The 15836-nt window shown below is 37.9% G+C and overlaps 1 protein-coding gene across 8 annotated transcripts in view; it reads left to right on the forward strand.

Moving 5' to 3' along the window:
* Window positions 1-1217: 1217 nt before the first annotated feature.
* The window catches only part of LOC101850921 (kinesin-like protein KIF9), a 41344-nt gene continuing 26725 nt past the window's right edge, over window positions 1218-15836 (forward strand). For 4 of the 8 annotated variants that reach the window (XM_005111743.3, XM_005111744.3, XM_013090029.2 and 1 more), the window contains exons 1-12: window positions 1220-1503; window positions 7185-7350; window positions 7974-8127; window positions 9675-9879; window positions 10455-10538; window positions 10950-11042; window positions 11866-12078; window positions 13142-13219; window positions 13624-13692; window positions 14078-14182; window positions 14499-14554; window positions 15057-15147. In XM_005111743.3, coding sequence (XP_005111800.1) covers window positions 1408-1503; window positions 7185-7350; window positions 7974-8127; window positions 9675-9879; window positions 10455-10538; window positions 10950-11042; window positions 11866-12078; window positions 13142-13219; window positions 13624-13692; window positions 14078-14182; window positions 14499-14554; window positions 15057-15147 — 1410 coding nt within the window. In that variant the 5' untranslated portion in view covers window positions 1220-1407. Of the gene's footprint in view, window positions 1504-7184; window positions 7351-7973; window positions 8128-9674; window positions 9880-10454; window positions 10539-10949; window positions 11043-11865; window positions 12079-13141; window positions 13220-13623; window positions 13693-14077; window positions 14183-14498; window positions 14555-15056; window positions 15148-15836 lie in introns of all 8 variants that reach the window. The other 4 variants (XR_221157.3, XM_005111741.3, XM_013090028.2 and 1 more) reach the window with 2 other exon arrangements.

The following is a 15836-nucleotide window of genomic DNA, read 5'->3' on the forward strand; positions in this document are numbered from 1 at the left end:
CCTCCTCCTCCTCCTCCTCCTCCTACTCCCCTCTCTTAAAAGGCTCTGTGTCATTTCAGAGAGTTTTGGTAATATTTTTCAAGACCTTGAAATTAGCTGAGTTAACAGCTTCAAATAAATAGGCAGTTTGTGCACTGTTTTCAAATGTCCGCATCAATTAAGAAATATGTTTGCGTATGAATAAAGTTATATGGGGGACTCCTGCAACCTTCGCATAGAGGCAAACTTGAAAGTCTACAATGCTGTCTGTTGTACAGAGTGCTAAGACGGTGCCTCAACAGTGTATACTAAAGCCATGCCGAGAAGCTTATAATTTCCACTTGAAATGTTTCAGGAGAATTTATTTATGGTATCAGTATGGAACCCCATTTAGACAGCAATTCAAGTTTTCAAAAGTAAGAATGCCAAGATCCTGTTTTCTAAGCTAAAAGAGATTTAACTATAAATTATAAATTGCTAGGTAGGAGAATGTCTGATTTCAAAATCCCATCAAGGTGGTACGTGTTGGCGCACCAAAAAAAAAAAAATTAATTAAAAAATAAATAAATGCTATAATACACCAAGAAACTTGTCTTCAAGGGACTTCAACGTAAATCTCTAGATATGGGTGAGTTCCTGATAAACCCAGTAGGAGAGCAACAATCACAGAGGGGCAGAAAATCATGTTTTGAAGCTTCAGGAATTAGAAATGCTGACATGAAACAAAAGGCCCGCGAGCTGCCCGCATCCACAAGTTGAAATGAAGATTTCTATGTTAGATGCATGGCATAGGCTATATAATATCGTGGTAAAACCAGGCACTCTTTAAAAAAAAAACCTTTGGGGCCACTTTCTTAGCTTATTTATGCCTTTGCACAGAATTCTACACTAAGTGTAGAATTCTGTGTGCCTTTGACATCAGGCGACCCAACCTTCTTGACTCACAAATTTCTCGAATTTTGGATCTCTTTTATCAAAAGCAAGACGAATGAATAATTAGCTTTATGATGATACCAATAACTCCATAATATGAAAAAAATTGACAAGCGCCTGATTCCACTGCTGTCTTCCCTGTCGGAATTGGTCTCATTAGCTATGGTGATAGGCTATGGCATGACAGAGGGCCCAAGTCATCTTTAACTTTATTTCTTCTTGGGGGCCTACTTTGTTTGAGATGCTATTCCCCTTTTCAAATGCATTGGTTACCGCCAAACAATAATATGGCCAATGAACTAGCCTAAATAATGTGCATGTATACGCTTTGTGGTAACAAGTGGACGATAAATACGTGTCCTTATTTTTTGTTCTACTTAGCAATAACTTGCCCGCTAGTTGTCATGCGCATTGCACCTAACAACGCTAACAATAATGGCTGCTACTGTGTTGGTTGTCTGAACAAAGTCGCAAGATACATTTCAGGAGGACAAAATGAGCAGCAGAAACAAGAAAGTTAGGGTGTGGGGCCGATTCAGGCCAACCGCAAATTTTGCTCATGAAAATATTGAGCTGTTACCTGACAACAAGGTAATGTATCTTTCCTTAGAAAGTTAAATGCTAGGGATTTTTCTAGATATAGATCTAGATTCTAGATCTGGCCGCCGATGCCGATACCATCACTGACTGGCAAAGGAATAAAAGTAAACACACTTTCTAAAAGCTAATACTTCGTTACGGAACTCCTCCCCTTCGTTACTCCCTTGTCGTACCACTTTATCTATATGTGAGTTTAGAGGACTTTTAACTTTTGTTTAATCTAAGATCTTGATTAAGTTGTTCCTAAAGCAAGCATATCCCCTTCCCCAACAAAAAGAGAGAATATCCCTGCACCCTCTCTTCATACTGCCCACCTTTATATGAGTGAACTGGTTATATTCATATCATATCATCGTTATGTAAATTATGACCTTAAGCTTTAAACGTTATTTTTCATTGAAAGTGGCTATTCTCACCCGCCCGGAAGTTCTCGCAACATCTACTCCTCCCCTCTTCTCTCTCTCTCTGTCTCTTTCTGAATACTGTCTATCGGTGTGGACGATCAAATTGACCAAAACAAAGTTAAAAAATGATGTTAAAACACAAAAGTAAATTAATTTGGTTGTCTACAAAGATGCTACGGCTATTTAACTTTTCGAATCGAGCCGAACTACGCGGGTCGCCATTTTGTTTTGTTCTCTCTCTTTCTCTCTCTCACTCTCTCTCTCCACTGCACACATACAAAATTGTGCGCTTTCAGTAGGCTACAAGTACAGTTGTAATGGAACGTTTCTTCACAGCACAGAATTCTACAATTTTTCTGTTATCACAGTGTAAAATTCTGTGGTTTAGGGTGAACGCAAAATTTGTTGACACGCGCACCGGGTGAGAATAGCCAAAAGACTCGCCTGCACTATTCTCACCCCGGGTGAGAATAGAGGTGGCCTTTTTCATTATAGATCTAGTTGTTCTGTTCCTATGTCTGGATGAAAATAGTTTGCGTGTGTGTGTGTGTGTGTGTGTGTGTGTGTGTGTGTGTGTGTGTGTGTGTGTGTGTGTGTGCGTGCGCGCATGGGTGCGTGTGTGTGTGTGTGTGCGTGTGTGTGTGTGTGTGTGTGTGTGTGTGTGTGTGTGTATGTGTAGGCCTATGCATTAATATACATTGCATGAGAAGAAAGGAAGTAGATAGTAAGAAATGTTTTTGAAAAATGGGTATTCCAATGTAAAGCGTATTGAGCTACTTTTTTGGAAATACGCTAATATAAATGTTATATTACTATTATTATTATTATTATTATTATTATTATTATTATTATTATTATATTATTATTATGAGGTGTCTTTAGAGGTTGATCCTGTAAAACCAGATTTCTGTATGATCTAGGCCTACTTAGATTTGACATGATTTGTATATTGATTACTGTCTGTGCAGCTGTTCTGGCCAGATTCAAATCTACTTGGGCAGGAGCGTTGGGCTTTGGCACAAAAGGAAATCTCCGACAATCTAGCCATACATGCTTGTTTTTCTGGGTCACAGCCAAATCCAATGCAAGGAGAATGAATAAATCACAAGTTATGCTATAGTTGAGTCTTGCATTGATCTATCCCTTATTCTGGCCTGGACAATATGATTGAAGTATATCAGAAAAACAAAAAAAATTATAGCGTGGTGATAACAATAATGATAACAAGTTTAGACTCCTTGAGCACTTATTAAAAGTCTTTCGTTCAACCAAGTTATAATGTTTATTAAGTTCAATATTGTTGTACTAGCCTGATAATTTGACAAAAGCAATATTCATTCAATTAATGGCACAATAGTTATATTTATTCATTAGCATGTGACGAGCATTTCATGTAGAGGTCAAAGTTTCTATACGTGCTGTTCTCTGCATATTACTAGGACTTTAGCTTTCTCTCTTTTCTACCTGGACCGTATAGTGTAGAATAATCGTCCGAATAAGCATCAATGTGTATTGTTCTTTCGAGTATGTATCTCTATAATTCTAAAGGTCTTGTAGTTAAATTCCTGCAAGTGGATGAATGATGCATCTGATGTGAATGTACATTTTGTCAGTTTTACTTCTCTTTTCATATTGAATTTTAATGAGAGTAATATATAATTTAAATTTTTATGTATACTTACATGTGTTTTTACAGTCCTGTACAGCCAAGAAAAATTCCCTCTGGGATAATAAAGTATTTATCTTATCCAGTGGCGGTGGGTAGTGAAGGGCTCACAGGCTTGAGCCCCTACCCTCTCCCCAACCACCACCCCCAACTCTATCTCAAAGTAAATGAAAGTTTCTCCATAATGAAATAAGCAGTTGAAACCGTTTTGACCGCACGCAATGAACACAGAGTGATCCACTCCGCGGCTTGCTCGCTTATCCAATCACTGTTGTCACCGCTTACATAGTAACCCAGCAGCCAATCAAATGTCTTTAGGGCTCAGCAAAGATGAGCCCTTTTCCCACAGCCCTGATCCTTGATGAAACTCTTCTTGTAAAAAGGTAGAAGACTGGGAAAAAATAACAGTGTACCGAGGGCTCACGCTCTCCTAGCCCTGACAATGGGGTAAAAGTTTACGACACACTTTCCCTCACTGACACAGATACCTATGTGCTCATTGGTTCTTTGTTGGGTGCGTTCTACTTTCTCGACTACACGGCCTAATCCAGCTCTTAGAAGTATTATGTTTGAAGTGCTGTGTGTGCATGTTTGTGTTTGTGCTGCTGAAATTTAACAGTTATAAATCAGGTTGAACTACTTGTAAGGGAACTTTTTCGTCACTCAAAAACTAATTAGAGGAAATTTGGAGGTTAATCGGTTTCGTCCCTACCATCAACAAGAATTTAACTAAGAACTAAGAGATTGAAAACAAAGGCAACTCTTTTCGTTTGAATGGTTCTCAAACTGCCGTGGCTGACCGTGAGTACAGAAAAATCTTCACTGTTTAATTTTTATTGCTGGCTATTAATTGGTGGTAAAGAATTGGAAGCAACCTAAGCCCCACCCAAATTTTGGTCCACCCACCGCCTCTTATCTTATATCTTATCTTATCTTATCTTAGAAAGGAAAAGTTAAACAACAGTTCATCCCATAAGAGATTCTGCTTTGGTAACTTTTCAGTTCCGTGGATTCAAATTTCAACTGACAACAAAAGAGACATTTTCAACTCGAAGACTTATCTCACCAGTATGACTAAAAGACTGAGCATATCAACTGATTGGTGTTAAACTCCGTCAAACGTCTCTTTTCAAAATGGCTTTACTGGAGTCTTACACTAGTACTAAGCAGTCAATATGTGGGGTAGCGTGGTGAAAGCAGGCCCTCAACAAAATCACAATGTTGAAGAAACTGGCATTCTTCTGCCAGTTTGGCAATTTTTTAAAGATTTTCGGTTTTTTGGCTTGGCGCCATTATTGTTCAATTAAGAACACATTTCTGTTTGGATTTTACTGAAAAACGTTGATTAAAGGCACAATTAATGTAAGTTTTCAGTTTCCACAGACTATCAAGCTATGGAAATAACCAGACTTTGGCAGCCATTTTCTCGCTAATTCTACCTTTCAAAACCAGGCGACGCCACCTTCTTCAATCTCAAACATCTTGACTTTTATAAATGGGTATTTTATTTTTTATTGATAGCAAGATAACTGAACATGCTTTAAGATGATACTAGTAACTCCACATGCCCAAAAATTGACGAGCGCCTGATTCCACCATGTCGCGACACAAAAAGTCTTAGAGTAGAGGCGGTAGTCCGCACTACACTAAGCATATAAAGTCACTTTGCCTGTCCTTGGTGAGAGGGGAGGTAACCCCACATTAACTGGTGAGAAGCAAATTTTGTCTGCTATCGTCGGCCCAATGCGCTATTCCTGCTTCGTTTACCCTTCTCCCACAGTAGTGGCTTTTGTGTGGCAAAGTGAGGACGGGTGTGTGTGACAATCAGCGGGTATGCACGTTCCTGCTGGAGGGTGATGCGTTTTATGGAGGGGCTGCTGCTAGGATAGGGTGGGTCTTGCAACATGCCCTTATTATGAATCGTATAGGCTAACGTATGATTTTCATTATATCACAAAGGAGGAAATGTACTTACAAATTACACCAGAGTTAGTTACAAGTGATGCTCAATTTTTATGCATAGCCAAAATAGAAAGAAAACAAATAACTGGAGCCAACACTTACAAAACATTAATCTTTAGTGAGTCTAGATAACTCTGAAAATCATGAATTAAATGATATAAGAACAGCAAAGTAGATCTACATGTGAATCGTATTGCACATGAATAATTAAAGATATTGTTCACATTATTTATATGGAACAAATTGGGATGGGGAGATTAATCAACACAGCAAAAGAGCACGATGTCCACGGCATCCAGGTCTTCCTGAGTCTTGTCCTTCAGGTCCATCTGTTTGACACAGTTGGCGTGTTACCACTTGTCACAAAGCATGCACTGAGTGAGCACTACTTGTCTTGGGGTGGTGGCTCCACTCCCAGCACAGTCGACCGTAATGTCCTCACATTCGTCGGAGCTGTTGTCATACACCGGCTCTTCTCCCCAGTCAGAGGAATCTTCGTCCTCTTTCTTCTTTTGTGAGGCTACAACCAAAGCATTCATCTTCTTATCCTGAATTCTCCTCTTCTCCTCGTCTTTCTCCTTTTTTGCCTTCTCCCTTCGTTTTTTCTTCTCTTTTTGGCGTTCCTACTTGTCTTCAGCTCATGCTAGCCGTTCCTTCTTTCTGTACTCCCTTTGCTTCTTTCTCCTCTTCCTTCTGCTGTTGTTCTTCTTCCACCTTCATCTTCTTTGTGAGTATCATCTCTTTCTAGTCATTTCCACTGATGGACGGTGGCACAGGTGGCTGAGGCCTTCTAAGTATGCTCTTGTTCATTGAACACCACGGCAGTGTGAGCACCTTGTCCATGGTCGTCTGCCTGGAGGGGCTCTGAGTTTCCAGGGCTCTTGCTGATGGCTGGGGGAGCAGAGGAGCCAGTTGTTCAAAAGTGTCCATCAGACAGGACCACGTATTGTAGTCGGGGTCGATATTTCCTTGAGTCGATGATGGCGAGTTTGTGACGTTGTGGATGGCTCAGAGGCTGTGTCAGGTGGCTGGTGTGGGTTTTGAGGCAATAGAATATTACCTCGTTATCGCTGCAGAGGTCTGAGACATGAAACCCCGCCTTACCAGACGCCATGTCGGCACTGCCCGCCTACCCCCACCCATCCCCTCAGACAGGATGAGCGGCTCCATGCTTTGCTTAGCACTTATGCTACTTGCACAAGACACTGCTTTGTGTGCAGTACAAGTATACACATCTTTATAAAATGCATTGGCAGCCTTACAACTGCAGGTTGATGCACTGTTAGATTACATAATCAGCAAGTCTGGAAATAATTGAAGTCTGTGTACGTGCATTAAGCAACCACAGCGACCAGCCAAGAATCTCGTGCCACAGGAAAGGATGCTGCCAGATGTTGATAAACGTGGAACCCTGTCACTACTCTATGGTCTTCTTGAGAAACAGAAAACTTCTTTTAAAATTTTTCAACCCTTTCCATGTTAGTACTTGGGAGTTTAAGTTTATATTAAAAAAAAAAAATTATCAACCTTATTTGGCTTGGGAGTACTTGGGAGTTTTAGTTTATATTAAAAAAAATAATTATCAACCTTATTTGGCTTCTTATGCTTTAATCACATTCATTCTTTTCCTCTTTATCCAGGGTGTCAATGTGCACATGCGACGAGACCCCAAGAAAGGTGTAGTCAATAACCAAATTTTGGACTGGTCTTTCAAGTTAGATGGAATTTTTAGCAATGCTGATCAAGACACAGTATACAATACCGTGGCCTCTGATATTGTTAGAGGATCACTGGATGGGTATAACGGTAAGTTATTTGAAGTTTTACTGATCTTCCATCTATAGGCTATGTTATTCTTTACAATATGATTACTTTTATTGGTTTCTATTCTTACGACTCGATTCGAATCAAACTGTGATTAAGAGAAGTCTGAAGATATCATAGAAGATGAAAAAGACGGATTAAAAAGAATTTACAATGAAGACAAGTCAAAACAGATGAAACAGAAAAGCATAAAGGAGATACTAATAGGTTGGGTTGTGACTGCACATCCTTGTCTGAAAATGAAAATGAAATCAGTACTTTAAAGAACTGGTCATAGTGGAAAAGATTTGTTGAAACAATGATATTGAAGAAAAGTTATCTGAGTGTAATGTACTCTCACTCTCAGTATGCTACAAGCATCTTCTCTAAATTGCTCTATATGCTTGCTACTCTTTGCAGTCAGTCTTCTTCCTCTTTGTGTTCCCTTGCTAGAGATCTCAGGGGTAGTTGAGTGCTGGTTCTTCAACTTGCAGCGCAACTGATTTTTATGTATGTGACCATTTTTCATACTCAGTAGGGCCTTTGCAATCATTTAATTTAATAAAGTATGTTGTCTTTTTCCTAGTCCGGCTTGACAAAAAGTGTCTAAAATCATTTTGTTCCAGGTACACTGATGTGCTATGGGCAGACAGGAGCTGGCAAGACATTTACCATTACAGGAGCAACTGAAAGTTATCGCCACAGAGGCCTCATCCCTCGTGCTATTTCCCAGCTTTTCAAGCAAATTGAGGAAAGACTGGAGTACAGTATTACTGTTAGGTAATACCCTTCAGTGTAAAACATTTTAATAGAAGCCTTTGCTGATAAAAAAAACCCCGATTAGTTAAAAATTGTTTTTCCAAATCGATACCATTGAATCTGTCCAAGAAGACCACCCATCATTGAAGAGAAAAGTGGTCTTCCTAGACAGGTGAATCCTCTTGGACAGTGTCATCGTAATATCTAAAAAATGCAGAAGGCGGGAGGAGAGAAGTGGGGAGTGGTCATTTGTGATTGTCTTGGAAAAGTGGTCGTTACAGCAGGTTTGATTGCATTTGCAAAGTGACAAAAAATCCCTTTGCTAGTTTCATAAACTTTTGTTAGAGGTAACTCATTCCTCCGTTTAGGGCAATTTGTTATAGTATTTTGGTCACGGCATTATTGATTTATCTGGCTGCAGGTGGTAAGGATTGCTGTTAACTCTTTCCGGACGTAGTTTTTTTGGGGTCTAGACATAATTAACTTGTGGCTCGATTTGGCTATGCTGGTGGTGTACAAAATAACTTCATAGAAGCATAACTATCACCCAAAATGTAACATTATGATACATCAAATTGAAGGAAATTGAATGAGGAATACATCCTAGTTGAAACTAAGATTAATTTTGTACATACGTATGCATTACAAGGGTTAGAAATGGTGATGGTGATGGGAAAAATAAATTTTGACTGAAAAAATAACTTTCACCTCACATGTGAGAGCAAATCAGCATTGCTAGCTTATCATATACAGGCCAAGAACATAATCCATAAATTTCTGAATGCGCAGCTTTTTATTTGAAAGCAATATTCCAATTTTTATTTGAGTTATGATATTTCTACTGAGTACCGTTACATCGTTTTGTTGATGCAAGACCGCAAGAACTAGTTCACTCATTATTCCTCAAACCCACGCTTTGACAAAGTGAAACTAGATGTTTTCGTTTCCTAAGTCCTTTCCGAGTTTTTCAATAGCAATAAAAAGTAATTATAAATGACGGACCGAGTTAAAACGAAAAAATACTTAGGCACCCTATCACAGCCGATATATTGGTGAAACGTCCGCAAAGGGTGTGGACTCGCGCCAATATTTCGGCCATACGTCCGGAAAGAGTTAATAATTGGTGAAGGGCAAAAAATAGGGGTATAGCACTTTTTAATTGTCTAAAAGAAAACACCAAGGAAATGCTCCATTAGAGAGATGTGAAGATTTTTTTAACATCATAGAAAGAAAGCTTGAGTAAAGACTTGGAACATAAGAACGATGTGAACTGTCAACATCCTGAACTGGGTGCTTGATACGTAAGTGAGTGAGAGAATGAGTGAGTGAATGAGTTGAATCTATGAGAGAAGAGAAATGTGTTTGTTAAATTGGTAGTAAGCAAATGATTAAGTGTTTGTTACATTCTTCTTTCCCTTTCAATCTTTTATCTTTGTATTATTAATTTTTTTTGGCCTTACAATTATCAATTATTATTTATTTGATTTGAAAAAATTGTGAAAATAAAGCTATTGTTTGCCACTGTCAGAGAAATCTCATTGTAAGTACTGTCACTCTTTTCCCTTCAGAGTGTCGTACATGGAGATCTACAATGAAGGCATGTTTGATTTACTGAGCTCTTTGCCTGAAGCAACTTGGAACAACAACAGCAAAGACCCCTATGCTACTCCAGATCCCATGGTTGTCACAGAAAACCAAGATGGAGTATTTGTCAAAGGTCTCTCGTGCCATTTGGCCCAGAACGAGGAAGAAGCTTTGAATCTTCTCTTTGAGGTAGGCTGAGTTTGTTACTAGTAAATTATTAAGTTGTTTTGCTGAATAGCTACAATTAAAGCTGCAACTGATTTTTGTCTTAATGCCACATTTTAGTATCATAAACTTATTATTTAACTTTTAACAAAACGGAATTCAACTTCTTTGATTTGTTATTTTTTAAATATTGAATAATTATAGAGAAGAGGAAAGAGTATTTTGAGATAAAAAGGTGTGGGGAAGTAGGTGTAGCTGGAATATGTTGTGTATGAATAATGTGTGTGTGCTCGAGAGAAGGGAAGAGGGCAGATGAGAAGATAATAAATAGCAAAAAGATAAGAATTATTATTTTATGGATAAACATTAAGCTCACATTAAGTATTCAAAGACAATGAATAACATATAATGATTAACAATATCATTTCAGAGCCATGTAGGTTTGAATAAACGTGAGCTTTTTCTACGTTTCTTTAAAGCTGGACAAAGATAGTACGTTGTAAACATCTGTCGATATGTAAAAGGAAGGATACACTCTTTTCTGTTGGTATATCCAAGGCAAACAAAGATTGCACAATTCTGTTCATCATGTGTTGCAGGGTGAGACAAACAGGTCCATTGCTGCTCATCAACTGAACAAACAGTCCTCAAGATCCCATTGTATCTTTACAGTCTACCTTGAGGTGAGTCATAACATAGAACAGTATCCTTCATCACTGATAAATGTTGAAAAAGTCAGTAATGCTGGAATTTACAGGTTACCTTTTAAGATATAAGATAAGATAAGATTAGATAACATTCTACTTATCTCCACAGGAGAAATTTTCTGCAGCTTAGTAAATAGATACACGCACACAAACACATAATGTCATGTCTTGAAATTATTTTTAGGAGGAAGCATATCTTGAGAGCTAGATTTCAGGTGCAGATTTACATTTTGTTTAATATGTAAGTATTTGTTTTTGTTAAAAAATGGTTTGATACTGTGTTTTAATTTAATTACAAAATAAAGTGCATGGTTCATTTAGAAATTTTGAATTAAGAGAGTTTTTGCAATTGTAGCATATGAAGATATTCCGTTTTTCTCTGTTCAGTCAAGATCAAGGACTCAGTCCAATGCCAAATACACGGTGTCCAAGGTGAACTTTGTGGATCTTGCTGGATCTGAGAGGCTCAGCAAATCAAAGGTGAGGATGTGGTTTGGTGAAAGTCTCAAATTTTGACCTAGCATGCAATCAACATGTGTGTACAGTTGATATGACTTTTCTTGTGACTTATGATGAATAGTTGTTAATAGATTATAGGAAAACTAACACTTTAGAATGGCCTGAAACATATGCACGCTTTCATTTGAATATGGAGAAATGTTTTGAACAATAGCATAATACAAAATGAAATGGACTGGGAGACAAGGAATAGATGTTACAAGTTTTCAAAGGCATTGTTGATGTAAGTAATCCCATCGTTTATGTGGATGTGTTGAACAAAGAAAGTCAAATCTCCAAACGCCATTCCAGCCTAATGTGTCTACGTCTGCATTCTCTCCAAAGATGTCCTTTGTGATCCTCAACGATATGAAGAAGTTTTCAAATAGGAGAAGTGATGAGAATAGTTTTTATTCTCCACCAGACTGGGTAAGGGGTGGGGGGGGGGGGGATAGGAGAGAACTAGCTTGCAAAATGAAGCTGTATTCAGCATATGAAGAAAGAAGACGTCCTTGTCTCTTCTTATTCATTTCTGCTTTTTCAAGAAAATTCTGCTTCCTTCTACTCAATTAATCAAACTCAATCATGGTAAGAATAATTTTCTATAGCAGTATGCTTTTGACTTTTTTTTCAATGTACTACCAGTCACATATACTTAGGATACCTTGTCGAGGGGAATATTATATATTATAATGATAATGTTTATATTGCTCATAACTACTTTTTTGTGGAAAAGAAATCTAACAGAACTTTTAGAAGTGCTATTATTCCTCTTCATCTGTATATCTTTCATTGTCTCTCCAAGTCGGAAGGAAAAACGAAAGAGGAGGCCATGTACATCAACAAATCTTTGTCCTTCCTGGAGCAAGTTGTGATAGCCCTGGCTTCTCGCACCCGTGACCATGTTCCGTTCAGGCAGTCCAAGCTCACCCACTACCTGAAGGACTCCATCGGAGGGAACTGCAACACGTTACTGGTTGCCAATATGTGGGGGGAGCCAGCCCAACTGGAAGAAACGGTGAGTTAATTATTTGTTTTGTTTGTTTTGTGTTTTAGGCCTTGTGCTCGCTGGGGGGTAAAATATAACCCCTTGGACTGTGAATACTTTTCATTAAAAATTCAATTAAAAAATTTCTTTACATGGGTTGCAAACTGAAGGTATACACAATACTCTTACATTATGTATGATCGACATTATTACTATTATTATGTACATGAAAGAAAATGCAGAATATAACCCTATATAAGTATAAGTAAGCAACAGGCAAATGCATGGCTAAAACAAACACAGCTGCATGAATGCAAATGAGGTATTTTCGCCTGTTCATCTCTCTTCATCGCCAAGTGATGTCATACTTAGCAGCCGTGTGACAAGTAGAAAGTAGAAATTCTCCTCGTAGGCCTATGCCTGGGGCATTAGGAGCAAGTAGATGTTCTTATTCCGATATGAGGTAAACTTTGTTCTGTGAGAGAGTGGAGTTCATCATCTTTGTTCTACACTTGCCTCTCAAATTTTTTCACGAGGAATAATATTGACCTGAAATGAAAATGAAGATTAAAAACTCAAGTCCTTTACACTTACCGTTCACTGTTGTGATTGTATTTTAGGAAAATATAACGGGTTTCAGCTCAATTGATTTTTCAGAACTATTGATAACACTTCTTTTTTGGCAAATTCCAGAGGAAGAACTAAGCCTTAGAACTCAAAGATAGTTATAATAATATATCAATTTATATAAAACCTTATCCCTGGAGGACTCGACGTACTGCACAGTGCAAAATTATCTTTCAATACAACTTACAAATCAAATGACAGAAAATGTACATTTTTCCAATTTAACACTATACACACTCACACACAGGCCCACACACATTCTCACAATCAACAACTAATGACAGGCAATGAGATAAACAGTGCATCAGTAACATCTCATAGAAATTAATATTAATCTTCAAACGAGCTGGTGGTACACATTATTGAGCGATTTATAACAGTAAATATCTTGTGAGAAAATATTCTGGAATGGAGAATTGAGGTAAATGCAGAGTGAATTAATGTAACTGTTCGTTGCTTTTGTCAGGTGTCCACGTTGCGTTTTGCCACCAGGATGATGTGTGTGGCCAGCGAACCAGCCGTCAACGAAGTCTATGATCCTGCGGTGAGCATCGTTGTGGGAAAACTTCCTTTTGTTCTTTTCACTGATATTTCAATACGATTAATTTTTGTCTTCTAGACATTTAGAAAGTTTTGAAATTGTTAGGTTGTGGTGGGAATGATTTAAAAGTATAGCAGTTGTATGTGAAGATAAGATGATCCATTTACCTCCTCATTTTTAATATTTCTATATTATAAAAATACAAGATAATATACTATTTTGATTGATGCTGTAAGAATAACAATGCGCTGAATGCATATCAAACAATTCATGCAGCTCTTCTAAAAAAGAAAAATAGATTGTGGGTGAGGTAGGAAAAGGCTGCTGAACCCTTCATTATTAATTAACTTACTGATGTTTCATTTGTTTCTCAAAACATTTCTGTAATTCTTAAAACTTTTTTCCAGTTGTTGGTGAAGAAACTCCAGAGAGAAATTCAGCATCTGAAGTCAGAGCTGGCAATGCACGACACTTTGGTAAGAGATCTCCATGATTTTTTTCTTTCATGACTATCATAATATTTTTAAAAATCTAAGTGTAAGTATGGATCGTGAGGAACTTGGAAGATCAGGTTGTTTGTTTTCTAAAAAAGTATCTTGTGAAATGGCATCAAATGATATGCAGTCTACTATTCTTGGGGAGATATGTCACCTTGATTGTATGGATTTTTTGTTACAAGAACTGTAATTATGTGATCATCCATGGCTCAATGGTTTTTTGGATCATTGAGTTGAGTACTTTGATGTGTCCTGTCTGTCAGAGGCTATCACATGATTGAGAATATGAATTTCATGAAGATTAATTTTTGTTTTGTACACCTCTTCCCCCCCCCCCCCCCCCCTCCCCAACTGTTATTCACAGACAAACCGTAGCATGGTGTGGTATGACCCTCTGTCGGAGCAACAGAAGTATGAGATCCGAACTCAAGTCAAACGTTACCTGGATGGAAGTCTTGATGAAATCGATGTGAGTATTCCTATTAATGCTATCTCTGTGAACAGCCTCAAGCGTTTTCTAAGAGCTGTTGTCTTTAGGCCCACTGCTCATTTGACTCAGACCTCTTGCAGATGAATGATAAATAGAAATAGCCATACTGAACGGAAGGGATGATAAAACCGTAACCACATATTGATGTATATGGAGCTGTGAAGACTTTTTTTTTTGGTACCTAATCAAAATTGTTGTTAGTTCTCTTCCCACCTCTGGGCTCAGTGATTTATATGCTTTGTGGATGTTTTGTAACACATGATGAAACAGATGTTTTCTTCTTTCTCTTTTTCAGATCGTGAACATACGGCAAATTGTTGGAACTTTTGAGTCCTTTAGAGAGTTGTATCTGTGAGTGCTTTGGGAAGCATTGTATCAAAATATTACAGTTTAAAAATGTTCATGTTATGAGTAAAGAGCTTAGAGGGTAGTGTCCTTTTTACGTGAGACCATTGAATATCTTTGCTTCTCTTTCTATTGTTTTCTTCAAAAATGTAAGCGGGCAGTCACAAATGGGGAAGGAAAGCTATAAATTAGACATATCTCATTAAACGCAAATTTTAATTCTTGTGAACAGTGATATCACGAATATTTTGATGTTTGTTGTGGTTCTTCTTTGATTTTTTAATTTTTGTTTTGTTTGTTTTTTGTGGAGGGAGGAGGGTGGGTGGGATGTTTGTTGTTGTTCATTTGTTTGCTGGTTTTGTTTTTTTTGGAGTGGGGGGGAATTAAAGCTGTAAATAAATGGTGCAAAAATGGATATCTCACTCAAATATTTTATATTAGTAATGAACTCTAAATAATTGATATTTCATCTTTTTTTTGTGCCTTTTATTTGTTCCTCATTTGACAGGGACATGGAGAAGGACATGGAAGCCCGGCTGAAGGAGAAGTACATGCTGATTGACAAGAACGACCCAGCATCCATCGCGGCCGCCCAGCAGGTTAGTGACCTTTGCCTTGACCTCTTAGAATTTGTGTAATTTCTCTCAATAGATCTGACTGACGTGAAATGTATTATTGGTGTTTCTAGGGTTTGTTGTTTTCTGTCAGCTTACACAACTTGTGCTCTGTGTGGAATGTTTGACTACTCTTGCTTGCAGTGCACGGGTGAGAAGCATAATTTTTTAAAGTTGAGGACTGGGCTTGATGTTATTTCTCATTTATTTTAGGTCACGCATGAAGTTTGGGTTTGGTATTCAAATAACTTTGTGTGCATGTCTGTGTATGTATGCATGTGTGTTTGTGTGCTTGTGGGTGTGTGTATTTGTGTGTAAGAGTGTGATCTGTGTGACTGTGTTTATGGTTGGGTGCGGGTGTGTATGTGTGTGAGAGAAACTGTAAGAGTTATAAATTTAGAGTCAGTAGTCAAACCTCATATTTTGCTTGTTGTCAGAATAAATATTTCACTTGACACATCTTTAACTTACCACAGTAATGTGTACGATACTTGCAACATGAAAGACTATGTGTTCTGGTTATGAAAAGTTAAAGATTTCATCTTAAAAGAAATATAAGTGTGGGTCTGCAAAGATTTCTCTTCTACAAAAGGTTAATTCACTTAAATCCATTTCATCAGAGTCATATTCCACACACGGCGTCACTTTTGGCCCGATTCTGTTACTTTTAGTTA

Source organism: Aplysia californica, unplaced genomic scaffold (genome assembly GCF_000002075.1).
Source record: "Aplysia californica isolate F4 #8 unplaced genomic scaffold, AplCal3.0 scaffold01113, whole genome shotgun sequence".
Taxonomy (NCBI): Eukaryota; Metazoa; Mollusca; class Gastropoda; order Aplysiida; family Aplysiidae; genus Aplysia; species Aplysia californica.